Raw genomic sequence first — 21,065 nt, 5'->3', positions numbered from 1 at the left:
TTCATGTCGTGTACATCTCTTGGGGGTTAAGCCCCCCCTGTCCTTAAAACCTAGTGACGCCCCTGTTCCTCACCAAAACTGACTGTTGGACCACACCCCTGGTTTCATGAGAAGTTGTTTCAGCCATGATTTCTCTTCCTGTATTTCAGAGTAAAGACTGAAGTGACAAATGGAAACATGTTTAAAAAACGCAATGTGAGAGAGACGTTGAGGTCCTTGGAAGTTACCCTGGGTTTTTCTGTCACCCTGCTAGATGTTACACACCTTGTCATTGGACTGATTTCTACTGCTGGACTACTCCTGGGGAGAGTAACAATATTCTTACTAATTAGCTCCCTTTCACACCTTTGGGGATATTTATTTTTGTGCTTGCAGCGCTGTGAGCCAGAACAGCGAGAGAAAAACCTGCAACAGCGACGAGCCGAATGCTTAAGTGAATCCCAGCAGCTGCACATGTGCTACGCTGATTTAGAGGATATCTTTGCTCTTCATAATTCATAACTTCATAATTACACAGGGTGTAATTATGAAGTTATTGAGCAGCACATACTTTACGACCTGCTTAAGTTCGAGGTCACAGCGTCTGTAGAGCAGCTGGAACATAATGAAGTCTACAAGGTTAAAGTTTTATCTTCACTTGTTGTTCTCTCTGCTGCTTGGTTTGATGGATCTGAGAGCTTTTGTTTTTATTACTGTTATTATAATTATCATTAATATTTTACTCTTTAAAAGCTTTAAAATAGTGTTTGTGTTTTGAAAAGTTGATTTAAGAATTGAACAGAAACATCTGTCATAAAAATCGCCCAAAGGCACGGAGACAAACTCAAAGGATGCAACCTGTAACTTTCTCTTCCTTCATGTCAGCACCATCATCGAGCCAACAGGTCTGTAGATGACGCCATCAACATGGCCCTACACTTCATCCTGCAGCATCTGGACTCCCCAGGAACCTACGCCAGGATCCTGTTTGTGGACTTCAGCTCTGCCTTCAACACCATCCTTCCAGACCATCTCCGAGGCAAGCTTTCCCAGATGAATGTGCCTGATCCCATCTGCCGGTGGATCACCGACTTCCTGACGGACAGGAAGCAGCATGTGAGGCTGGGGAAGAATGTCTCGGACTCCCGGACCATCAGCACCGGCTCCCCTCAGGGCTGTGTTCTTTCTCCTCTGCTCTTCTCCCTGTATACTAACTGCTGCACCTCCACCCACCAGTCTGTCAAGCTAATCAAGTTTGCAGATGACACCACCGTTATTGGACTCATCTCTGACGGGGATGAGTCTGCCTACAGGAGGGAGGTTGAACGTCTGGTGTCCTGGTGCAGCCACAACAACCTGGTGCTGAATGCCCAGAAGACAGTGGAGATTATTGTGGACTTCAGGAAGCACACAGCCCCACTCCCCCCCCTCATCCTGACTGACACCCCCATCACCTCTGTGGACTCGTTCCGCTTCCTGGGTACCACCATCACCCAGGACCTGAAGTGGGAGCCCACCATCACTTCCGTCATCAAGAAAGCCCAGCAGAGGATGTACTTCCTGAGGCAGCTGAAGAAATTCAACCTGCCAACACGGACGATGATGCAGTTCTACACTGCAATCATCGAGTCCATCCTCACCTCCTCCATCACCGTGTGGTACGCTGGAGCCACTATCAGGGACAAACAGAGACTGCAGCGTGTTGTGCGCTCTGCTGAGAAGGTGATTGGCTGCAGACTCCCATCTCTGCAGGACCTGTACACCTCCAGGACACTGCGGCGTGCAGCTCGGATCTCAGCTGACCCTTCTCACCCTGGACACAGTCTGTTTGACCTGCTCCCCTCAGGCAGGAGGCTCCGGTCCATTCGCACCAGAACCTCTCGCCATAAGAACAGTTTCTTCCCCTTTGCTGTCGGACACATGAACAATAAACGTACGACTGTTCCCACCACTAACACATGACCCTACGCTGTGTTCACTGCATCATTCCATGTTTGGCACTGATCACCACCTGCACTCATGTATATATCATGTATATATCTATCCACTTAGCACTTTTAATTCTTATTCTTATTTTTATATTTTTATGACAGTATGTTTGCACTGAAGCACCGCAGCAATTTCCTAATGTTGTAAACCTGCTCAACATTTGGCAATAAAACCCTTTCTGATTCTGATTCTGATTCTGATTATTTATAGTAAATGCATATAGCAACAGTAACACTTTAGTTTGGATTTCATAATTTCTGTAACTGGAAAATATTATTTTGTTTAAAGACAGAAGTGAGTGCGTAGTTGCAACATTAAAGTGAAATATTTAATAGTCTAATAACAGATTATGTGTTGAAGCTGTCGTTTCAGGAGGAGAGAAGCTGCAGAGAGGCGTGTAAGACTGCAACTCTGCTTCCTGGTCCCAGCTCTGGATAGTCATATTTTAGGGGGTTTAATAAATGTGTCCATATTTCTAGAAATGAGAGCTGCTCCATCCAAAGTGGGATGGATGCCGTCTCTCCTAACAAGACCAGGTTTCCTCCAGAAGATTTGCCAATTATCTATGAAGCCCACATCGTTTCTTGGACACCACTCAGACAGCCAGCAACTTAAGGAGAACATGTGGCTAAACATGTCACTCCTGGTCTGTATCCCAATTCAGGGTCTGCAGCCTTAAAGGCCGCGTTTTAAGGCCGATTACGTCACAGCAACGCGACGAAGGCTGTCCCAATTCGAAGGCTGCTCGAAATGCGGCCCTCAAATGTGTCCTTCATTTCCCTGAATTCTAAGGATGTGTCGGTGTAGACTTCGTGGCCCAACATATCCCAGATTGCATAGCACGGCGGTGGGTGTGGATAATTTTGCCGAAAAAAACGGTGGAAGCGGAGCAGCCAAAGTGTAAACGTTTAAAAGTAAGTACTGTTATGATGTCTCAACAGGACCTGGAAAAACTAGTCCATGCATTCATCTTTAGTAGGCTTGATTATTGTAACAGCATCTTTACAGGTCTACCTAAAAAAATCAGTCAGACAACTGCAGCTCATTCAGAACTCTGCTGCTCGAGTCCTCACTAAGACCAAACAAGTGGACCACCCCAGTCCAGCTCTGAGGTCTTTACTCTGGCTGCCTGTCCGTCAGAGGATAGACTTTGAAGTTCTGATGCTGGTCTATAAAGCTCTGAATGGTTTAGGACCAAGATACATCAGTGACCTCCTGACCCAGTATGAACCTTCCAGATCCCTCAGGTCACCTGAATCCGTTTTTTTTATCAGTTCCCAGAGTCAGAACCAGACACGGAGAAGCTGCATTCAGATTTTATGCTCCATATATCTGGAACAAACTCCCAGAAACCTCAGATCAGCTGAAACACTCAGTTTATTTAAATCCAGGTTGAAGACTCACCTGTTCTCAGCTGCATTTGAATTACATTTTGAATTGCATTTGAATTGCATTTGAACTACACCTCTTATAAGGTGTAGTTACACACCTTATAAGAGAAGCACATGAGAAGAGAGGCGACCTAGCTGTATTGTGGCTGGACCTAACTAATGCGTATGGGTCGATCCCACACAAACTGGTTGAGCATGCTTTGCACCTCCACCATGTCCCCAGCAAGATCAAGGACCTAATCCTGGACTATTACGCCAATTTCAGGCTTAGGGTCACTTCTAGGGCAGTTACTTCAGACTGGCACCGACTCCAAAAAGGTATAATAACAGGCTGTACCATCTCAGTTACGCTCTTTGCCCTGGCAATGAACATGGTGGTAAAGGCTGCGGAGGTGGAGTGCAGAGGGCCGTTAACAAGGTCAGATGTTCGTCAGCCCCCTATCAGAGCCTATATGGATGACCTCACCATTACAACATCATCAGTTCCCGGGTGTAGGTGGATCTTGCAAGGTCTTGAGAGACTCATCTCATGGGCAAGGATGAGTTTTAAACCTTCCAAGTCAAGATCGATGGTACTGAAGAAGGGCAAGGTGACGGACAAGTTCCGGTTCTCAATTTCAGGAACCATTATTCCATCCATAACGGAACAACCAGTTAAGAGCTTGGGGAAACGCTTTGACTCCAGCCTGAAAGACTCTACTGCTATTCAGAAGGCAAATGAGGAGCTGGGAGCGTGGCTTATTAAGGTGGATAAGTCCGGCTTGCCTGGAAGATTTAAAGCCTGGATCTACCAGCATTCCATCCTGCCCCGAATCCTGTGGCCCTTGCTTGTCTATACAGTTCCAATAACTACTGTGGAATCCCTTGAAAGAAAGATCAGTGGCTTTCTTCGTAAGTGGCTGGGACTTCCCCGCAGTCTCACCAGCGCTGCCTTGTATGGGACAAGCAACAGCGTGCAGTTACCCTTCAGTGGTCTCACAGAAGAGTTCAAGGTGGCTCGCACACGAGAAGCCCTACAGTACAGAGATTCTAAAGACTGCAAGGTGGCATCAGCAGGCATTGAGGTAAGGACAGGAAGAAAGTGGAAGGCTGAGAAGGCAGTTGAGGTGGCGGAGTCACGCCTAAGGCAGAAAACACTAATGGGGGTCTTAGCAACAGGGGGAGCAGGCTTGGGGTACGTCCCAAAGGCCCAGGTCAGCAGGGCACAGGGAAAGGAGAGACACCAGCTACTCCAGGAAGAGGTCCGAGCAGGTGTGGAGGAGGAGCGAGTAAGCAGAGCTGTAGGCCTTGAGCGGCAGGGAGCATGGACAAGGTGGGAGGGCACCTTGCAGCGCAAGGTCACCTGGGCAAACATCATGCAGGCAGACTTCCACCGGATCCGATTCCTAGTGCAGGCAGTATACGACACTCTGCCAAGCCCAGCAAACCTCCATCTGTGGGGAAAGCGCGAGACACCTGCCTGTCCCCTGTGCTCTGGAAGAGGGACCCTAGAACACCTCCTTAGCAGCTGCCCAAGGGCCCTGGCCGATGGTCGGTATCGTTGGCGGCACGACCAGGTGCTCAGAGTAGTTGCTGAAAAGATTGCCTCAGCAATCAGCACCAGCAAGCATCATCATGCTCCGAGGAAGGCAATCTCTTTTATTAAGGCTGGAGAGAAACCCCAGGTGCGCCCACATTTGACAACTGGCCTTCTCAACACAGCCTCTGATTGGCAGCTACAGGCTGACCTGGGTAAACAACTAAAGTTCCCTCAGAACATTGCAAAAACATCACTCCGGCCAGACTTGATAATTATTTCTGAGGCCTCAAAACAGCTGATCATGCTGGAACTCACAGTGCCCTGGGAAGAGCGGATTGAGGAGGCTAATGAAAGGAAACGAGGAAAGTACCAGGAACTAGTGCAAGAGTGCAGGGGAAGGGGCTGGAAGACTTTCTATGAGCCCATAGAAGTGGGTTGTAGGGGCTTTGCAGGACGATCACTCTGCAAAGTTCTAGGCCGGCTGGGCGTGGCTGGGGCAGCCAAGAAGAGGGCCATCCAGGCTGTGAGTGAAGCGGCAGAGAAAGCCACAAGGTGGCTGTGGATTAAGAGGGCTGATCCGTGGGTAGCTACTGGTACGCAAGTCGGGGCCTGATCACCCCCGGCTGGGTCGCCTGGGCGAGGGTGTATGATGTTGTGAGACCCGAAACACCTGATGACCCTAGGATACATCACTGAAGATGCATACCAGTGCATCCAGGAGATGTGTCTTTATAGTTAAACTCTGGCTGAGCCAGTGACGCCTAGGAAGAGTCTAGGTGACAACCAAGAAAGTTTGGTGACGACTGGAGAGACAGATGACAGCTCGGAAAGACGGCTCCAGGGGCAGGGTGGGCTAGCATCCCGGTCTGCAGTTTTCGCGAGAAAGCACCCAAAAAGCTATGGAAAGCCCTAAAGAAAGATACCCCCAGGAGACCCCGAGAGGGGGGGAGGATGAGGTCTCCAATCGGACGGACTTAAGGTTAACGACTAATGCAATGGAAAGGACTACGAGTAAGACATGTATCTGCGGCAAGCTGTGCAAGAACCAGCGTGGCCTAAATGTCCATCAGGCTAGAATGAAATGTTTGGAGCGGGAGAGTGAGGTGCAACGCACAGGTCCTGAACCTGGTGAGACGCAGGAGGAGCCCGGCCAGGAGGCACCCCACAGAGCCCAGTCCCTCCATGCACAGGACTCTTCCAATCCAAGCAGTGTAATTCCACAACAGCGGATTAAGTGGCCCCCAGCCAGCAGCCAGAGCGAGTGGCAGAAGTTTGATGAGGATGTCTCCAACATCATACAAGCTGTGGCCAAAAGAGAGAGACCCGAAACACCTGATGACCCTAGGATACATCACTGAAGATGCGTACCAGTGCATCCAGGAGATGTGTCTTTATAGAATAAAGCACCAAATCCACACTTTTAAGCTTAAATTCTTTTTAATCAATTTTAAATCATGCTTTTTATTTTTGTTTTTTAATGTCTCTGTAAAGCACTTTGAATGACCTTGTTGTTGAATTGTGCTATATAAATAAACTCGCCTTACTGAATACTATGTCACTTATTTATGTGCAAATGTTTAATAATGAAGAACATTAAAGCATTACTGTTGGCCACATGTCGGCAAAGTTATGTGACATTAGTGATGTTTGTACTAACTTGGTTTTAAAGCCTTTAAAATATTCGCTGTTCAATAGTCGACCTTAATCTTACAGAGAATGTGATGATTTTATGGATAATTAAAGTCAGTCATATATCCACAAACACAACAAGCTGAAAGTCAGTGATGCTGCTCGGTTTGCAGTCCTGAATATCACGGCACAAGCAGGATTCACTGCACTGTTAATGTTAGCTATGTTATATTGCTGCTTCTGTTCGGTGGTGTCGAGCCAAACGGACTTTAACGTGTGTTTGAACGAGCTGACGGTTCACTCGTTAAGCTGAAAGAAAGATGCCTCCGTGCAAGCTTGAACATGTTGCGTGTGCCGTCGGAACTGGATTTCAGTCTAAACTGGTGTCCGTGTTGGTCCTGCAGAGAATCAGAGTTGGAAAAGTTGTTAATGTAGCAAAAAACAAAATGTAATGCATTTTGTTCATAATCTCTTTAAAGTCATGATCTTTTTTTTTATCGCTGTCACTGGAGTGGGTAAATGAGTCTGCAAAGTTAAAAAAACAGATTTACATTTATTGTTTATTACTTTTATCGTCATCATCCCATTTATACACATTTAAGAAATAACGTGTAAAATAACCTTTTGTTTGCATTTGGAGACTCGGCGTTTGAACCATCCCAGATATCTGCACCAGGGAACCAACTTCTCAAGCCGGTAAAAAGGTCAAGGACACAGTTACACGATCGCTAAACTAACCTGTTTTTGAATAAAAGAAAACCATATAAGCATGATCCCTGGAATCTCGGTTTAAAAAAAGAGAAGCACTACAAATTACTTTTCTTATGTTTAGTATACAGGAGTTGCTGCTCACACTCTGAGTTGCACTAGTGTGTCTGTCAGACGCCCGCACGCGCAGTCACGCCGGACACTTCCTGACCTTATTTCCACGAGCCCTCGACTCAGCTGCAAAGTTCTTACGGGGTCAGTTTCATCAGAATTATCTGCCATCATTCAGACATAAGTTGAGCAATGGTTTAACCAATTTTTTCCATCAAGCCATGAAGGGATGCCGGAATTAAACAGAACATAGGATGTAAGTTAAGGAAATATAAGTTTGACCTTGGAGCACATCTCCTTCAGCGTTCACAATAATGGATTGCATTTCTCTCAGTCAACTGACTGTTTAGGGGGGAAAGCGGCTAATAGTTAGTGGGCTCTGTGTTTGTTGTTTTTTAATCACACTAGGAGTGAACAAAAGCAGAAAACAACCCTGTAAAGATGCAGACTGTGATAGTCTGGTATATACCACAAATCTTACCAGCTGTAACTGAGTTTTTTGTGGTTTAAGTTATAAGTACGTGTCAAGACTTCTGTCTCGCAGCAACATTGCCGATGTGATCCTTCTTTTTTGTTCCCTATTAATGATCTACGGTAATATGTGATATTGCCCCCATAAAATAATAAGGCTTTAATGAAATCATTGTGATACAGAGATTTGGATTCTTGTGCGTGCAATGTGCATGAAGTAGATAAACAAGAAATTTAGTCAAGATTGGATGTACTTCTGTGTTTACCAACTGCTCCAAACTGACTTTATGCTTCATACGTGTCAACTCAGGGAACTCCTGTTGTGACCTCCCCTCTGTGAGCACACACGCACACACGCACGCACGCACGCACACACACACATGCACACACACACACATGCACACACACACATGCACACACAGAAAGAGAGAAACAGAGATCATTAATGCAGAGGATTGCAGCAGCTCTTGTATTTTCACTCTCTGCTGGATTTTAGATGAACAGTCACATAAATCTCGCTCCAAATTATTTGAAAAAAACATCAAAGTATCACAGTATCGTGTTTTTTTGTTAGGGTCAAACTTCTCTTTGGGTAAAAATTAAGCCAACATCCAAGTGTCAAAGGTCGGTTCCAGGATGAAGGTCAAAGGGAAAGTCCCTGGGACGCTTCCGGTTATGTTTCCATCCGGCGTAGTCATCTGACGGGTCCGTGCTATATCGCCCTTCCTGACCCGGACTGGTATAACGTTTTGTAGAAAAGTTTGATCGATTCGCATGTCTGTCTGTGCTGTGCTTTACAAACACTCTTAAAGAAAAACAAACATCAGCCAAACACACGGTTCATCCTGATTGTCAGGTGTCGGCCATCCAGATTCCAGAGGTGCTGTGAAAGGTCATAAAGTTAACACTGTGCTGTAAAAAGAAGGCTGGAGTGCACCGAAACTGGTAGAGATGCAGGTATCTGGTCGTCCTGGGTTCCACAGACTATAAGCTAAAAAGAATAAACACATTAAATTGCTGCACATTTGTAGAATAACATTTAAGATTACTTTAAAAATATTTTTTTATTACATTAAATGTAAACAGTCAAATGGAAGTCTTTGTAAAGTTATATCATGATATTTATATTATGAAAAGCAGAGTTTTGACAATTTAAGGTTTTTACATTTTTAGATAAAATAAACACAAAAAAACAAATAACAAGAACACAAAACTGGCAAACCCAACCAAAACTGACCAAAATCTACTGAAAATACTCCCACACGACAGAACCTCTCCTCTGCCTCTCTGGCTCCATATCTCTCAATAGAACGATCTGTGGTTTGCTATCTCTCACCATCAGAACGCTCCACAAATCCTGCGAATGACTCACTTCCTTATAAACAGTGTTGGCAAGTTATTTTGAAAAAGTAATTAATTATAGTTACTAGATACTTCTTCAAATAAGTCACTTAGTTAGTAACTGAGTTACAAGATTCTGAAAGTAATGAATTACTTGAAAAGTAACTATTGTGTTACTTTAAAATACGTTTAACCCTCTGGGCTCCAGGGGATAATTGGCCAATTTTAACTACTTTTGATTTTACCTCCATATTTCACCTTTACAAATGATTTACTTTGCCTTGTTTGGCATCATTCTTTTCAGCACAACCTCACATGTCTGAATTTACAGTCATGTTCTCATTTTGACATACTGTACTGACACAATTGATCTAAAATCAGACAAAAACATAAAATCCGAGTAGAAAAAGTTATATATTTTACTGTAACAACCACAAACATGTTTAATGAATCACATTTCATAATTTTACATGCAAATATTAATTGACAATTTTAAAATCATATGCAAAAGTTTTGCAAACAACAAAGTTTTTGCAGCCATTTACCTTTTACCCCTTTTTTATAACCATTTCAAACAATTTACAGAACAATCAGCTGTTCTGCATTCAATAAGATGCCACACAAATTATTTGTGCCACTCCAAATATTTCTGTCCACTATAAAGGAAAACATCACAGCCTGATACCTGCAGGTCTGACAGCAGCAGGTGTATCACTGCTGTTTCTACCTGGAGACAGCAGTCGCTACTACTAGACACTACCTTTGTTCAATAATTAGACACAATAACAGTACTTTCATTACAGCAAATATATATGGTTACAATAATAAATCTGAAAATGATAAATTACTTGACTCCTTAGAAGAAATAATGAATAACTCCTTACTAAAAGATAAAATGGTTAGAATGCAGATTAATAAATTAATGGCTCATTATGGAATAAAGCTAACACAGAGAAGTCCTTTTGTACCAATTGGGAACTTTTTAAATTTGAAGCATGCAAATTCTTGAGAAGATATGGGAGTCAAATTATTAAATCAAGGAAAGCTGAAGAGGAAGAAGTGATCAGCAAAATTGCCTCTTATTACCAGAAATCCCCAGAAGAAATCTCAGAGGAAGATAAATTAACTTTACTAGACCTTCAAAATAAATTGGACGGTTTATATCAGAATCAGAATCAGAATCAGAATCAGAATACTTTATTGATCCCTGGGGGAAATTATTTTTTGTTACAGTGCTCCATTTTAAACCAATATTAAAACAATATATACGCTAATATATATCGATGCAAGGCTGAGGGTGCTTTTGTAAGATCCAGGAAGAGGTGGCTGGAGGAGGGAGAACAAAATTCTGCTTTTTCAGGCTTGAAAAATACAGATCCAAAACCAACTAAATATTAATGGCACTGTCTCTGACAATCCTAGAGAAATTTCACATTTCTGTGCCAAATTCTATACTAAACTGTACAACTCAAACTATGATGAGGATGTCTCAACACTGTTTCTCAATAATATTAAAAACCTAAAAACTATTGTTGTGGAAGATAGAAGTCTCTGTGACAGCCCTCTGACTGTGGAGGAAGTTTGTAATTCTATTTCTGCACTTAAGGCCAACAAATCTCCTGGCACAGATGGTTTAACTGCAGAGTTTTATAAATCATTTTCTAATCTCCTGGCTGCGTTCTTACTGCAGGTTTTCATAGAAAGTATGGAGAATAACACCCTCCCTCCTACTCTTACTCAGGGTCTCATAACACTTATTTCAAAGCCAAACAAAGACTTACTTCTTATTGATAGTTGGAGACCCATCTGTCTGCTCAATAATGACTATGAGATTATGGCTTTAGTACTTGCTAACAGAATTAAAGAGTTTTTGGATACAATTATCGATGAGACACAATCAGGCTTTATGAGAAACAGACACATTTCTAATAACATTAGACTGGTTTTGGATCTACACTCAACAAAAATATAAACGCAACACCTTTGTTACTGCTCCCATTCCCCATGGGATGGACGTAGAGACCTAAAATTCATTCCAGATACACAATATAACCATCCCTCCCAAACAGTGGTCACAAATCAGTCCAAATGTGTGGTAGTGGGCACATCTGCTATATTGAGATAATCCATCCCACCTCACAGGTGTGCCACATCAGGATGCTGATCTGACATCATGAGTAGTGCACAGGTGTACCTCAGACTGCCCACAACAAAAGGCCACCCTGGAATGTGCAGTTTTTTGCGCTATTGGGGGTCTGGGGACCCAGAACCGGTCAGTATCTGGTGTGACCACCATTTGCCTCATGCAGTGCAACATATCGTCGCATGGAGTCTATCAGATTGTCAATTGTGGCCTGTGGAATGTTGGTCCACTCCACTTCAATGGCTGTGCGAGGTTGTTGGATATTCGTGGGAACTGGTACACGCTGTCGTGAAAATTAGTGAAGACATCGACCGCATGCTCTTTAATTTTATATGGAAAAACCATAAGCAGGTCCTCTTAGCGTGGACCCTCATTTATAAACACAACTTCTCACCACACATATAACTCATCTGGAACAACAGAGATATTTTATTTCAAAACAAATCACTTTTCCTGGAAACTTGGGTCCAAAATGGGATCCTATTGGTGGCTCAGCTGGTTAATAAAGAGGGAGTACGACTTACTTACAATGAATTCCTTACACTATATAATTTTCCCATCAGTGTTTGGGAATTCTCAATGGTGCTTGGTGCCATACCCTCAGGTACTTTAATGTTATATAAAAACACTGACAGTTCAATATCTACCTCAGTCACTCTCTCTGATCCAGCTGAGTCAGCAGTGGGAAAAATCTGCTTTTCACAGGAACTTGGTAACAGCAATAAGAGAATACGTAGTTTATTCCAAGAATATATCGTGTCTCTCCCATATATATAATATCTTACTGGAACCAACATGTTCCAGATATCACCTGGAAGACAGTCTGGATGATCCTATAAATATCTAATTGTAAACAAGGTGAAGGAGATCTCATGTAAAATTCTTCATAAATGTTACCCAGCCAGTCACTATATGGTAACATTTAAAAGAGACTCACGTACTCATATAATTATTTTTTTTACCCCCGGTTTTGTATGTTCATGTTCTGTTCTTTCTTAAACTTCATCTATTTGTATGTTGTATACTTATTGTGTGTTCAATAAAGTTCAGTAAAAAAGTACGTTCTAAATGACGCTTCAGACGTCACTAATCACGTGACTCTGGCCAAACGAATCAAGCCTCGACACAGTGCTTCTGAAGCAGTATGTTGATCTTTTTCACACACGCACCGGAGCGTCAGCTTCAAGCGGACCATCGCTACCTCTCACATCTAAAGGTAAGTGTCAAGGTAACTTTGAACTGAGTTCAGTCAATCTCGAGTTTTTCGAAGTTTTCTGAATGAAGTTTTCTGTTGCTCTCTGTGAGAGGAGACCGTTAAAGGCGGGGCTCTCCAGAGTGTAGCAAAACAGGAAACCACAGCTGTGTGTGTGTAAGTGTGCAAACGAATAGATTAGAAGTGCAAGTGAGCCACGAGTAAAGAAAGGTCACGTTTCGTGATTTGTTTTTCTCACCACTGATCACGCGCTCAACACTCTACACATACTTGCATCACACGCGCGCTCTCAAGCATCGGTATAGGGCTTTGAAGCTGACGTCACGCCGCAATGCATTGTGGGAGCGGATCTAGAAGGGTGGCAAGTGCCACCCTAAAATGATCCCTTGCCACCCCAAGTGCCACCCCAGTTTTGCATATGAAAGTGTTGTTTATTAAAATAAGATAGCATTAACAGTTTGAGCGTAGTTACAGTCAGCTGTGAATATAAATGTTAAAACTGAATATATTGCATAGCGTCCCCCCCCCCCCCCCCCGCCCCCCTCCATCAGTAACAAATGGTTCAGCCCATAGCAGGACCATACTCCAGGATGCGGATGGATGATGTGTGTCCTGCGCCACCCATACGATCTGGGGCGTATCGGAGCCATTTTTGGACTGCTTGTGCAAAGACAAACTCGGACATAGAGTTTGCCCCTAACTGCTGCGTCAGGCCATCTAGGACAAAAATACACACACAAACAAAAAAAGTGAATTAGAGCACATGAATAAGCTCTTGTTAACTGTCTTCAGCGGGGAGAAAGTATGTAAACTCCTAGGCTGATAAACATGAAAGTTACCAGGCGTAAATCTGCAAACTGCCGCATTTGATTCCCAAAGAGCTATGAGCGGAAAAAGTGATAAGTCTTAGCATGGTGTGTCGTGTATCCTTTAAAACAAAATAAACATGGGGGTCCTCGGGCTGTACAAACTACAACCTGAGGACTAAACAAGCTGAAGACCAAAGACTCCATCTCCAGATTAACCGGACATGAAAGTCTTGTTATTAAGAAAGACAAAGTAATATAGCAAAAACTGGACAGGAAATGTGAAACACACCCAGCAGATCAATTGATCCCTTTATTGTTCACTTTAGGCTCATAAAACTACAATAAACGGTAAAACTTACAGCGCTGTGCAGATGCATGTTTGGTATCTTTAAATGCCCTTTTTTGCTTTGTCTGGTCCTTGGTTTTTTTCCCTGCCCAGTTGAGTACCGAGGCTCGTTTGTAATGGCATAAGCCATTACACAGCGGACTCGCACCTCCAGTGTGGTCCCTCCAATCAAGGCAAAGCGTCTCACCTATAGACACATTTTAAGAGATGTAATTAGCGTGTCTCGTGTCTTAAATGTGTATGCAAGTGCTTGTGTGTATAATCAACATGCCGTCGTTATGTATTTAAATCACATCTGACAGCTATTACACTTTATAGTTACAAAGTGTACATAACCTTTATATACTTACCATTGCCTTATTTGCCTCTTGTGATCTAAGAGCTGCCTCTGCATTGTTTAGCTCCTCAATGTTGTGCAAGGGCAAATCCAGAGGCAGTACCCCAGCATCTACCGATTCATTGCAGCAGGGATGGCGGATGGCTCTGACCTCCTCACGGAGTTCATTAACTGCTCTGGTCCGGTCTGACAGCATAGTTAACATCTTTTGTGAGGTCGCATCTGTTTCAAAGAACAATTCTAGAAAGATTAATGGCTTAAGCAGTGAGAGGCGAAAAACTAATATATCCATAAATGATGGTGTAACATTCTGCATTCAAGTATAAGTTGTTCTAACTGCTAAAAGTGTTTGCTAGTTTTTGCCTGTCACATATATTTGTATATGTAGCTGCCATCACCAGTGTGTGAATTGTGTGTGAATGGGTGGATGACTGAATGTGTAAAGCGCTTTGGGGTCCTTAGGGACTAGTTAAAGCGCTGTACAAATACAGGCCATTTACCATTTATACCATGTAAAATCTGAAATTCCAAGATTTTCAAACTTGCCTTGTAATAGTGGCCTCACAGAGTCTCTGGACTCTACAGAAAAAAATCACAACAAGATGACATTCAGGAGTATAAATTTGTGCTTTGAAGATAAGAGCACAATGACATTGTGATTCAGCTTTAAAACAATTTGAAAAGCATACCATCTATAGGGAAGTCCTCGACATCAGACTCTGCATGCTGGGGAGATCGCAAAGCTGTGTCATTTTGTGTGTCCTGCCAGAGTGGCGAAAGGTGCCGGAAGCTGGGCGGGGCATTATGATGCTCGCTGTCAGTGGGCTGGGGGGAAGACTGCGGAGTGGTGAGGGCTGTTTAGAAAAAGTTAATTTTTGTTAAGTGGATGGTAGTTACCAAATCAGCTCTGAAAAAAAGAGGAAAAATAGGGCACAATGTCAATAAGGAGGGAAAACTAGATACAAAGACGGCTCATAGAAGCTGAACCGAGTCCTATGTGTGAAGGGACAGTAACTGCGTGTGCATATGTAAGCATTTAAACACTGAAGATAGTAAAATTAACAGTATTTTGTCTAAGTCTGCCATTGTAGGAATTCATGGCACCAAGACAAAAACGTGGCGCACAGTGTGACGTCAAAATAGGCGCACACCTTTGACGCTGCGTTTTCTCCGTTTTCCTCGTCCACACGTAAATGCTAAAACGGAGTTTTCGAAAATATCCACCCTAGCAGGCTTCTGTGGAGATCAGGGAAATTATTTTACTGCTATTGTTAAATAATCATCATCATTACCATTGCATTAATAATATAATTTACAGTATTGATATTGCATTCAGATGTTTAAACAGTGTGTGTGTCTTTCAGAAAGACTAAGTTGCAGGCTGACAGGAAGTTGCAGGCTTTGCAGAAATGAAACAAGTTATTCTGAGGAGCTGGTTAGACGAGGCTATTTGAATTACTAGGTTATTCAAATTGTCTGGTATACTTTTATATTCTTTTATTAAGCTTTTAGTAGAGGTTCTTGATTAGAACATTTATTCAATATAGTACATATAGTTTCAGTTAGGTTGTTACACATAGAGTTGGATGTCTCGAGACCACTTTTACATGGTCTTGGTCTCGTCTTGGTCTCGGCGGACTTTTGTCTTGGTCTTGGTCTCGCTGTTTCGGTCTTGCGTTCTCAAATCGACATAGTGTTCGGAAGATTTGGAGTCAACCATCAGCGGAGTGGGGGGGGGTGGCTTACTGGGCTTAAGCCCGTGTCAAGCATGGGGTCTTTTGGAGTGTAATTTTTTAGTTAGATGCCTGACTGACAACTGTATAAAACAAAAACAACACACGAAGCACAGAGCGCACCGTCGTAAATTCCCCCTAATTTTGGTATGATCCGAGCTCAGGCGCTAGGCGACTGAGCACAGCACCCATGTGAGCGAGGGGGGAGAAGCTGCTGCCTGCGAGTTTGCTGCAGACAGATGAGAGCTTAAGTTTGACCAGGTACCAAAGCAAATCATTCGTACTGAACTAATAATGTAAATATGACGGTGTATCACAAAAGATTGATATCAAACTGATCACTTGGTTGCGTTACTTGCTCTTCGAGTGAATCAACAAATGGATAAATAAAAAGCCGAACAGCAATGCTGATTTTTTAGAGAGTCTTAGCTTACATTTCATATTTTCAGTTGTTTCCCTCCACGGCTAAACAAACTCTCTAAATCGGTTTCAATTGTGTACTGATGAACACAACAATGGACATAAGGAGCTTCTTTCAAAGAAAAAACTCAGGTAGATGTTATTTTATATATTGTGCTTTGGATGTTGTTCAGTATATCTATGCAAAACAAGAGGAATTTCAATACACAGCAGTATATTCACAGTTGAAACCAGATATTTACATACACTTTATGGAGAAAACATAAAAACTTTTTTTACTGTTAAACATCAATTTAGAGTAAACTTTTGTTTTAGATAAATAAATGTTGAAATATCTTTTGAATTAGTTAAATGTCAGAATAAAAAGAGGGAGCTGTCTATTTTAATCACTTTCATGAAATTTAGGAGTACATATACACTAAGTTTATTGTTAATTAATAAGAAAACTCCAGACGATTCGATTCTGAGCTGAAGAAGCTTCTGATAGGTTAGTAGAGTCCATGTGAGTAAATTGGTGGCACAGCTGTGGATGCATATAAGGCAAAACACAGAGCCTGTTTCTGTGACATGGGAAAATCAAGAGATGTCAACCAAAACACCAGGAAAAGAATTGTGGAGCTCCATAAGTGTGGCTCAATTTTGAATACAATTTGGTGCCATTTGCAATTAAGAAATACAGATAGTTTCTCTCTTTACTCTTAAAGTTAACAAATATGTTTTTTATATTTATCAATCTAAAAAAATAAACATTTAGTCTGATTTGATGTTACAATTAAAAAAGTGTTTGTGTTTTTATCTGAAGAGTACATAAATATGTGGTTTCAACTGTATATTTGATGATGTTGGTGTTTGGCTTGTCAGCACAAAGAGGGAGAGAGAGGAACAGAGAGGGAGAGAGAGGAACAGAGAGGGAGAGAGAGGAACAGAGAGGGAGAGAGAGGAGCAGAGAGGGAGAGAGAGGAGCAGAGAGGGAGAGAGAGGAGCAGAGAGGGAGAGAGAGAATGACGACAGAACAGAGATGGAACAAGAGCAGGTGAGACACACATGTTAGTCAAATGGTTGTTTGCCAAAACTCATCAGAACATGTATCTAGTACCTAGTGTTTCTTTTTAGATACCATTTGTTACTTTTCAAATTCTATATTTATTAAGTTATGCAGGCTTGTTTGCACAACAAGGCTAAATAATTATATAAACTTTTCTCAATCTAAATATTGTACTTTGGTAGAATTAAAAAATAAGTGTAGTGCAGGTCTATGATGATTTTTAGTGCTACTATCATCTAGTTCTGATTCTGGTTCTGTCTTGGTTAAGTCCTCAGTAGTCCTGGGCCCTATTTCAGGAAGCCGGTTTAGTGCAAACTCTGAGTAAGTATACCCTGAGTTAACGAAAACTCTGGGTTATCGGTTTCACAAAGCGAGTTTAGATTAATCCTGAGTGAGTTACTATGACGACACACTCCGTGAAGCTAACCTGCCCCCTAGCAGGTTTACTTCAACTAACCCTGACGTTCTCCGCCTCTGTGTCGGAAACCTGACTGTAGGAAGTGTCAGACATGGCGTGCTCCTTCCTTGAAGAGCCAGTAGATGTTGAAGCCCAAATTCTCCGCAGAGCTCTCCGCTGGGAGAGAGTGATTAGAGCGCGTTTGGACATTTTATCATTTCCTGATGATTTTCTGTGTGAACGTCACCGTTTGTCAGCACAATCTATAATTCATTTGAATAACATCCTCAGGCCTAATATTGCTCATGTGACACATCGCGGACATTCTCTCAGTTCTGTACATATTATTTGTATCGCACTTCGGTTTTTTGCAAACGGGAGCTTTCTGTATAATATTGGTGACGCTGAGCACGTTTCCAAGGCTACCGTCTGTCGGGCAGTCAGGAATGTTACAGTTGCACTGAAACGTCTCCTGTACTTGTTTGTGGTGTTCCCATTATCACAAATGTGGAAGCCAACTGCTCAGCCTCTGAGTGGTGGTGGTGGAGGACCCCCACCTGTTTTTCGGGCCTCCGCTTTTTTTCTGTTGGCTATAACGGGTCACATTTGAGCATACAGAGTAATCAAATATGTACTTGTAATGTGCTCAGATAATTTCAATAAGTGCTTACAGAAAGAAAATTAATGTAGCCTCTAACTGCAATTGATTTACATCAGACAAACAGACCAAGCACTATGGCTCATAATACAATTACACCTTACCTGTTTGGACTATATTTTTATATTTCATTTTTACTTGCTGCCAGGCACGTTTGGGGCCTGTTGGGTTGCACCTGCGCTCACATCACAAAATAAAATGTATGAGATAAAAAATAAAATAAAATATAATAAAATAACGTGTTATTAGATCAATGTTTAAATTAACACTCACGCATTGACTCTGTCGGCTATGTTTTGCCATGCATGCTCCCTTTGTTTTGCAGCTGAGGCTGTGTTACTTTTTTCCTGCAAAATTTGCATGTTATCGGCATATGCTGCCATCAGAATTTCGGCCTCAAGCGCTGTAAGGTACGTTGACCGCGCCTTCTTTCCCTCCGTCTCCATGGTGACTCGCTTAATCTGTGCTCCACTAATCAGGGCTTTATGTATCCTCGTGCGCGCGCTTAACTCGAGGTTAAAGCAACTCCGCGTTGATTGAACTAATTGTTATCAGCCTTCCTGAAACCGAATATTCCGAGTTGGACAGTTCGGGGTTACTCAACCCTGAGTATCGTTTTTCACTCTGAGTTTTCTAAACCGGCTTCCTGAAATAGGGCCCTGATTTTGAACTGTTGTAGTCCTGTTTTAATTCCGGATCAGTTCTGGGTCTGGTTGAATTGGGGTTTAGTCCCTGTGTCTTGATACAGGCCCGACTTTGTTCTGCCTTGCTGCTTAATTAAAAAAACTAGTTTAAGGTGTCCTGCATAGAATAGCATCTGGCTGCAGTTTAAAGACTTTTTTTGTCTCGGTCTCGGTCTTGGTCTTGGTCTCGTCTTGACTCGGTCTCGGTCTTGGTCTCGTCTCAACTTGTTCTTGGTCTTGTCTTGGTCTCGATACCCTCTGGTCTTGGTCTTGTCTTGGTCTCGATACCCCCCTGGTCTTGGTCTTGTCTTGGTCTCGGATTAGGCGGTCTTGACTACAAGTCTAGTTACACATAAGGATGAGCCTCTGTTCTGGTGAAAGGTCAGAAGTGCAACGGGTGAGATGAGAGAGCATTTAAGGGCGAGACACACATACAGTTAGTGAGCGTTAGTAGGCAAGAGGTGACATACACATATACGCACACACATTAGTTAGACTCATTTATAGGTGAGAAGTTGGTCATGTTTGTCTCTGGAAAGAGGAACAGTTTCTTGTTGTCTCTGCAAGAAAGAGGAACAGCGTCTGGCAGGATGTGGGGCTCGTGTTCCAGACGAGATAGAAGACAACGTTCTTTTAAACCGTGTTAAAAGTCATTGTGCTTTTGATTTGACGTATGTATATATTCTGTCTGTGACGTATGAAGGGGCGTCATTAATTCAAACCCTGATGCTATAAAAATCTGTGTATGCTTTGATTAAGTCGGAGAACCGTTCCTGTCTGCGAACAGGCACTGGTCTTCCCACGCGTGTATTCATTAAAATCAATTGTTTTGACCAAGATCTTCTGGACCATGGTTGTTTGTACTCTCCTTCATCAATATTTGAACCTTAACACTTCTTTAAAAATCTCAGTTTTCAGTTAACGAAAACGCAGTTTACGTGTGGACAAAAGGTGCAAACACAAGTTAGGTGAGCGTGCAACGTAAAGTTTGAATTGAGTGCGAATTGAAGCGGGTGCTCTCCAATCATTAAAAGTAACAAAGTCATTGAACACATTTATACAGTTACCTTTACGTTTATCAATTATATATCACAGATTTAATTTTTTTGTAGTACTATGCTAAAAAGCAACTACAGAGCGAAAGTCTGGGTCAAGCGCCGAGGCGATGGCAAGAACAAAGGAATCCTCGACGCGTTAAAGCTAGCTTTGTAAGGGATTATAACAGCAAAGTATGAAACGAAAATGTTTTCTTTGTTGATAGACTTTGTTTGCAGTGCAATTTATTTGTTGCCAGATTGTAAGATGAAAGTAGACACAGTTTCAGGCTCCCACATTTTGTCCGAAACTGTACATTAACGAGTTTTTTTTTCCTTTTTTTTCTTTCTTTTTTTTGCTGTTATTCAAATGCAACCGTGGAAATAACGAATAGAAAAAAATTCATTCATTCTTACCTTATACTAATCGTGGTGCAGGCCAGTGCAGTGCATGAACTGATGCCTTCTCCGGTCAATTCCGCTGAGAGTAAATCTAATGTCCTCCTCTACTGTACAAGACAATGGTTACCTGGAGGGATGTACCAATGTGATAGGGGTGCTGCAGAATAGTCCAAGTGATCGCTGCTTTAATTTCCCGGTCAACTATACATAAATTGCATGTCGACACGATTTTTTAAAGCTGGTGCACTAGACCAAAAGTCATTGATAACAAAAGAACAATAAATCTACTTTCTCCGGTACTTTATACGCGCTCAGTTGCAATGCAATTTAACGCTCAACTACAGATCGATGGCTTTTTGATGGTGGCCAGCGCCGAATGATGGTCAACTATAAATAGATGTTTTCTCGACGTTGTTGTTGTCACCTGGTCGACTACAAATAGATCAAATATCAATGACAAAAAAACAACGGTAAATCAACTTCATTACAAGGGCAAACCTGGTAGGGTCCGTCAGACCGGTGACAGCCATCCAGGGAACCTGTTTCAGTTGCCGAAGATTCCGCGAATTCGCTCCACCGCAGCGAAGATGAGGTAAGAGAAGGCGGGAATGCTGAATCTCTTCAGCCAAGCCGACAACAGGTACCAGCCAGGTGCCAATAGGTTCCAGGAAGCGACAGGAGACAAAACGCCAGTGCAAAGGTCTGAA

The 21,065-nt window shown here is 42.6% G+C and overlaps 1 protein-coding gene across 1 annotated transcript; it reads left to right on the top strand.

Annotated features, from left to right (window-relative positions):
• The first annotated feature begins 3,676 nt into the window (after positions 1 to 3,676).
• LOC146701613 (uncharacterized) lies at positions 3,677 to 6,517 on the top strand. Its single transcript, XM_085467902.1, has one exon. The coding sequence runs from the start codon at positions 3,725 to 3,727 to the stop codon at positions 5,489 to 5,491; it is 1,767 nt and encodes a 588-aa protein (XP_085324028.1). The 5' UTR covers positions 3,677 to 3,724; the 3' UTR covers positions 5,492 to 6,517.
• Positions 6,518 to 21,065: the final 14,548 nt, after the last annotated feature.

Source organism: Copadichromis virginalis, linkage group LG9 (assembly GCF_057382275.1).
Source record: "Copadichromis virginalis isolate Kocher_CV1m ecotype Utaka linkage group LG9, C_Virginalis_male_GT1.1, whole genome shotgun sequence".
Taxonomy (NCBI): Eukaryota; Metazoa; Chordata; class Actinopteri; order Cichliformes; family Cichlidae; genus Copadichromis; species Copadichromis virginalis.
The sequence above is the reverse complement of the archived record's forward strand: the minus strand, read 5'-3'. Positions and strand labels throughout refer to the sequence as shown.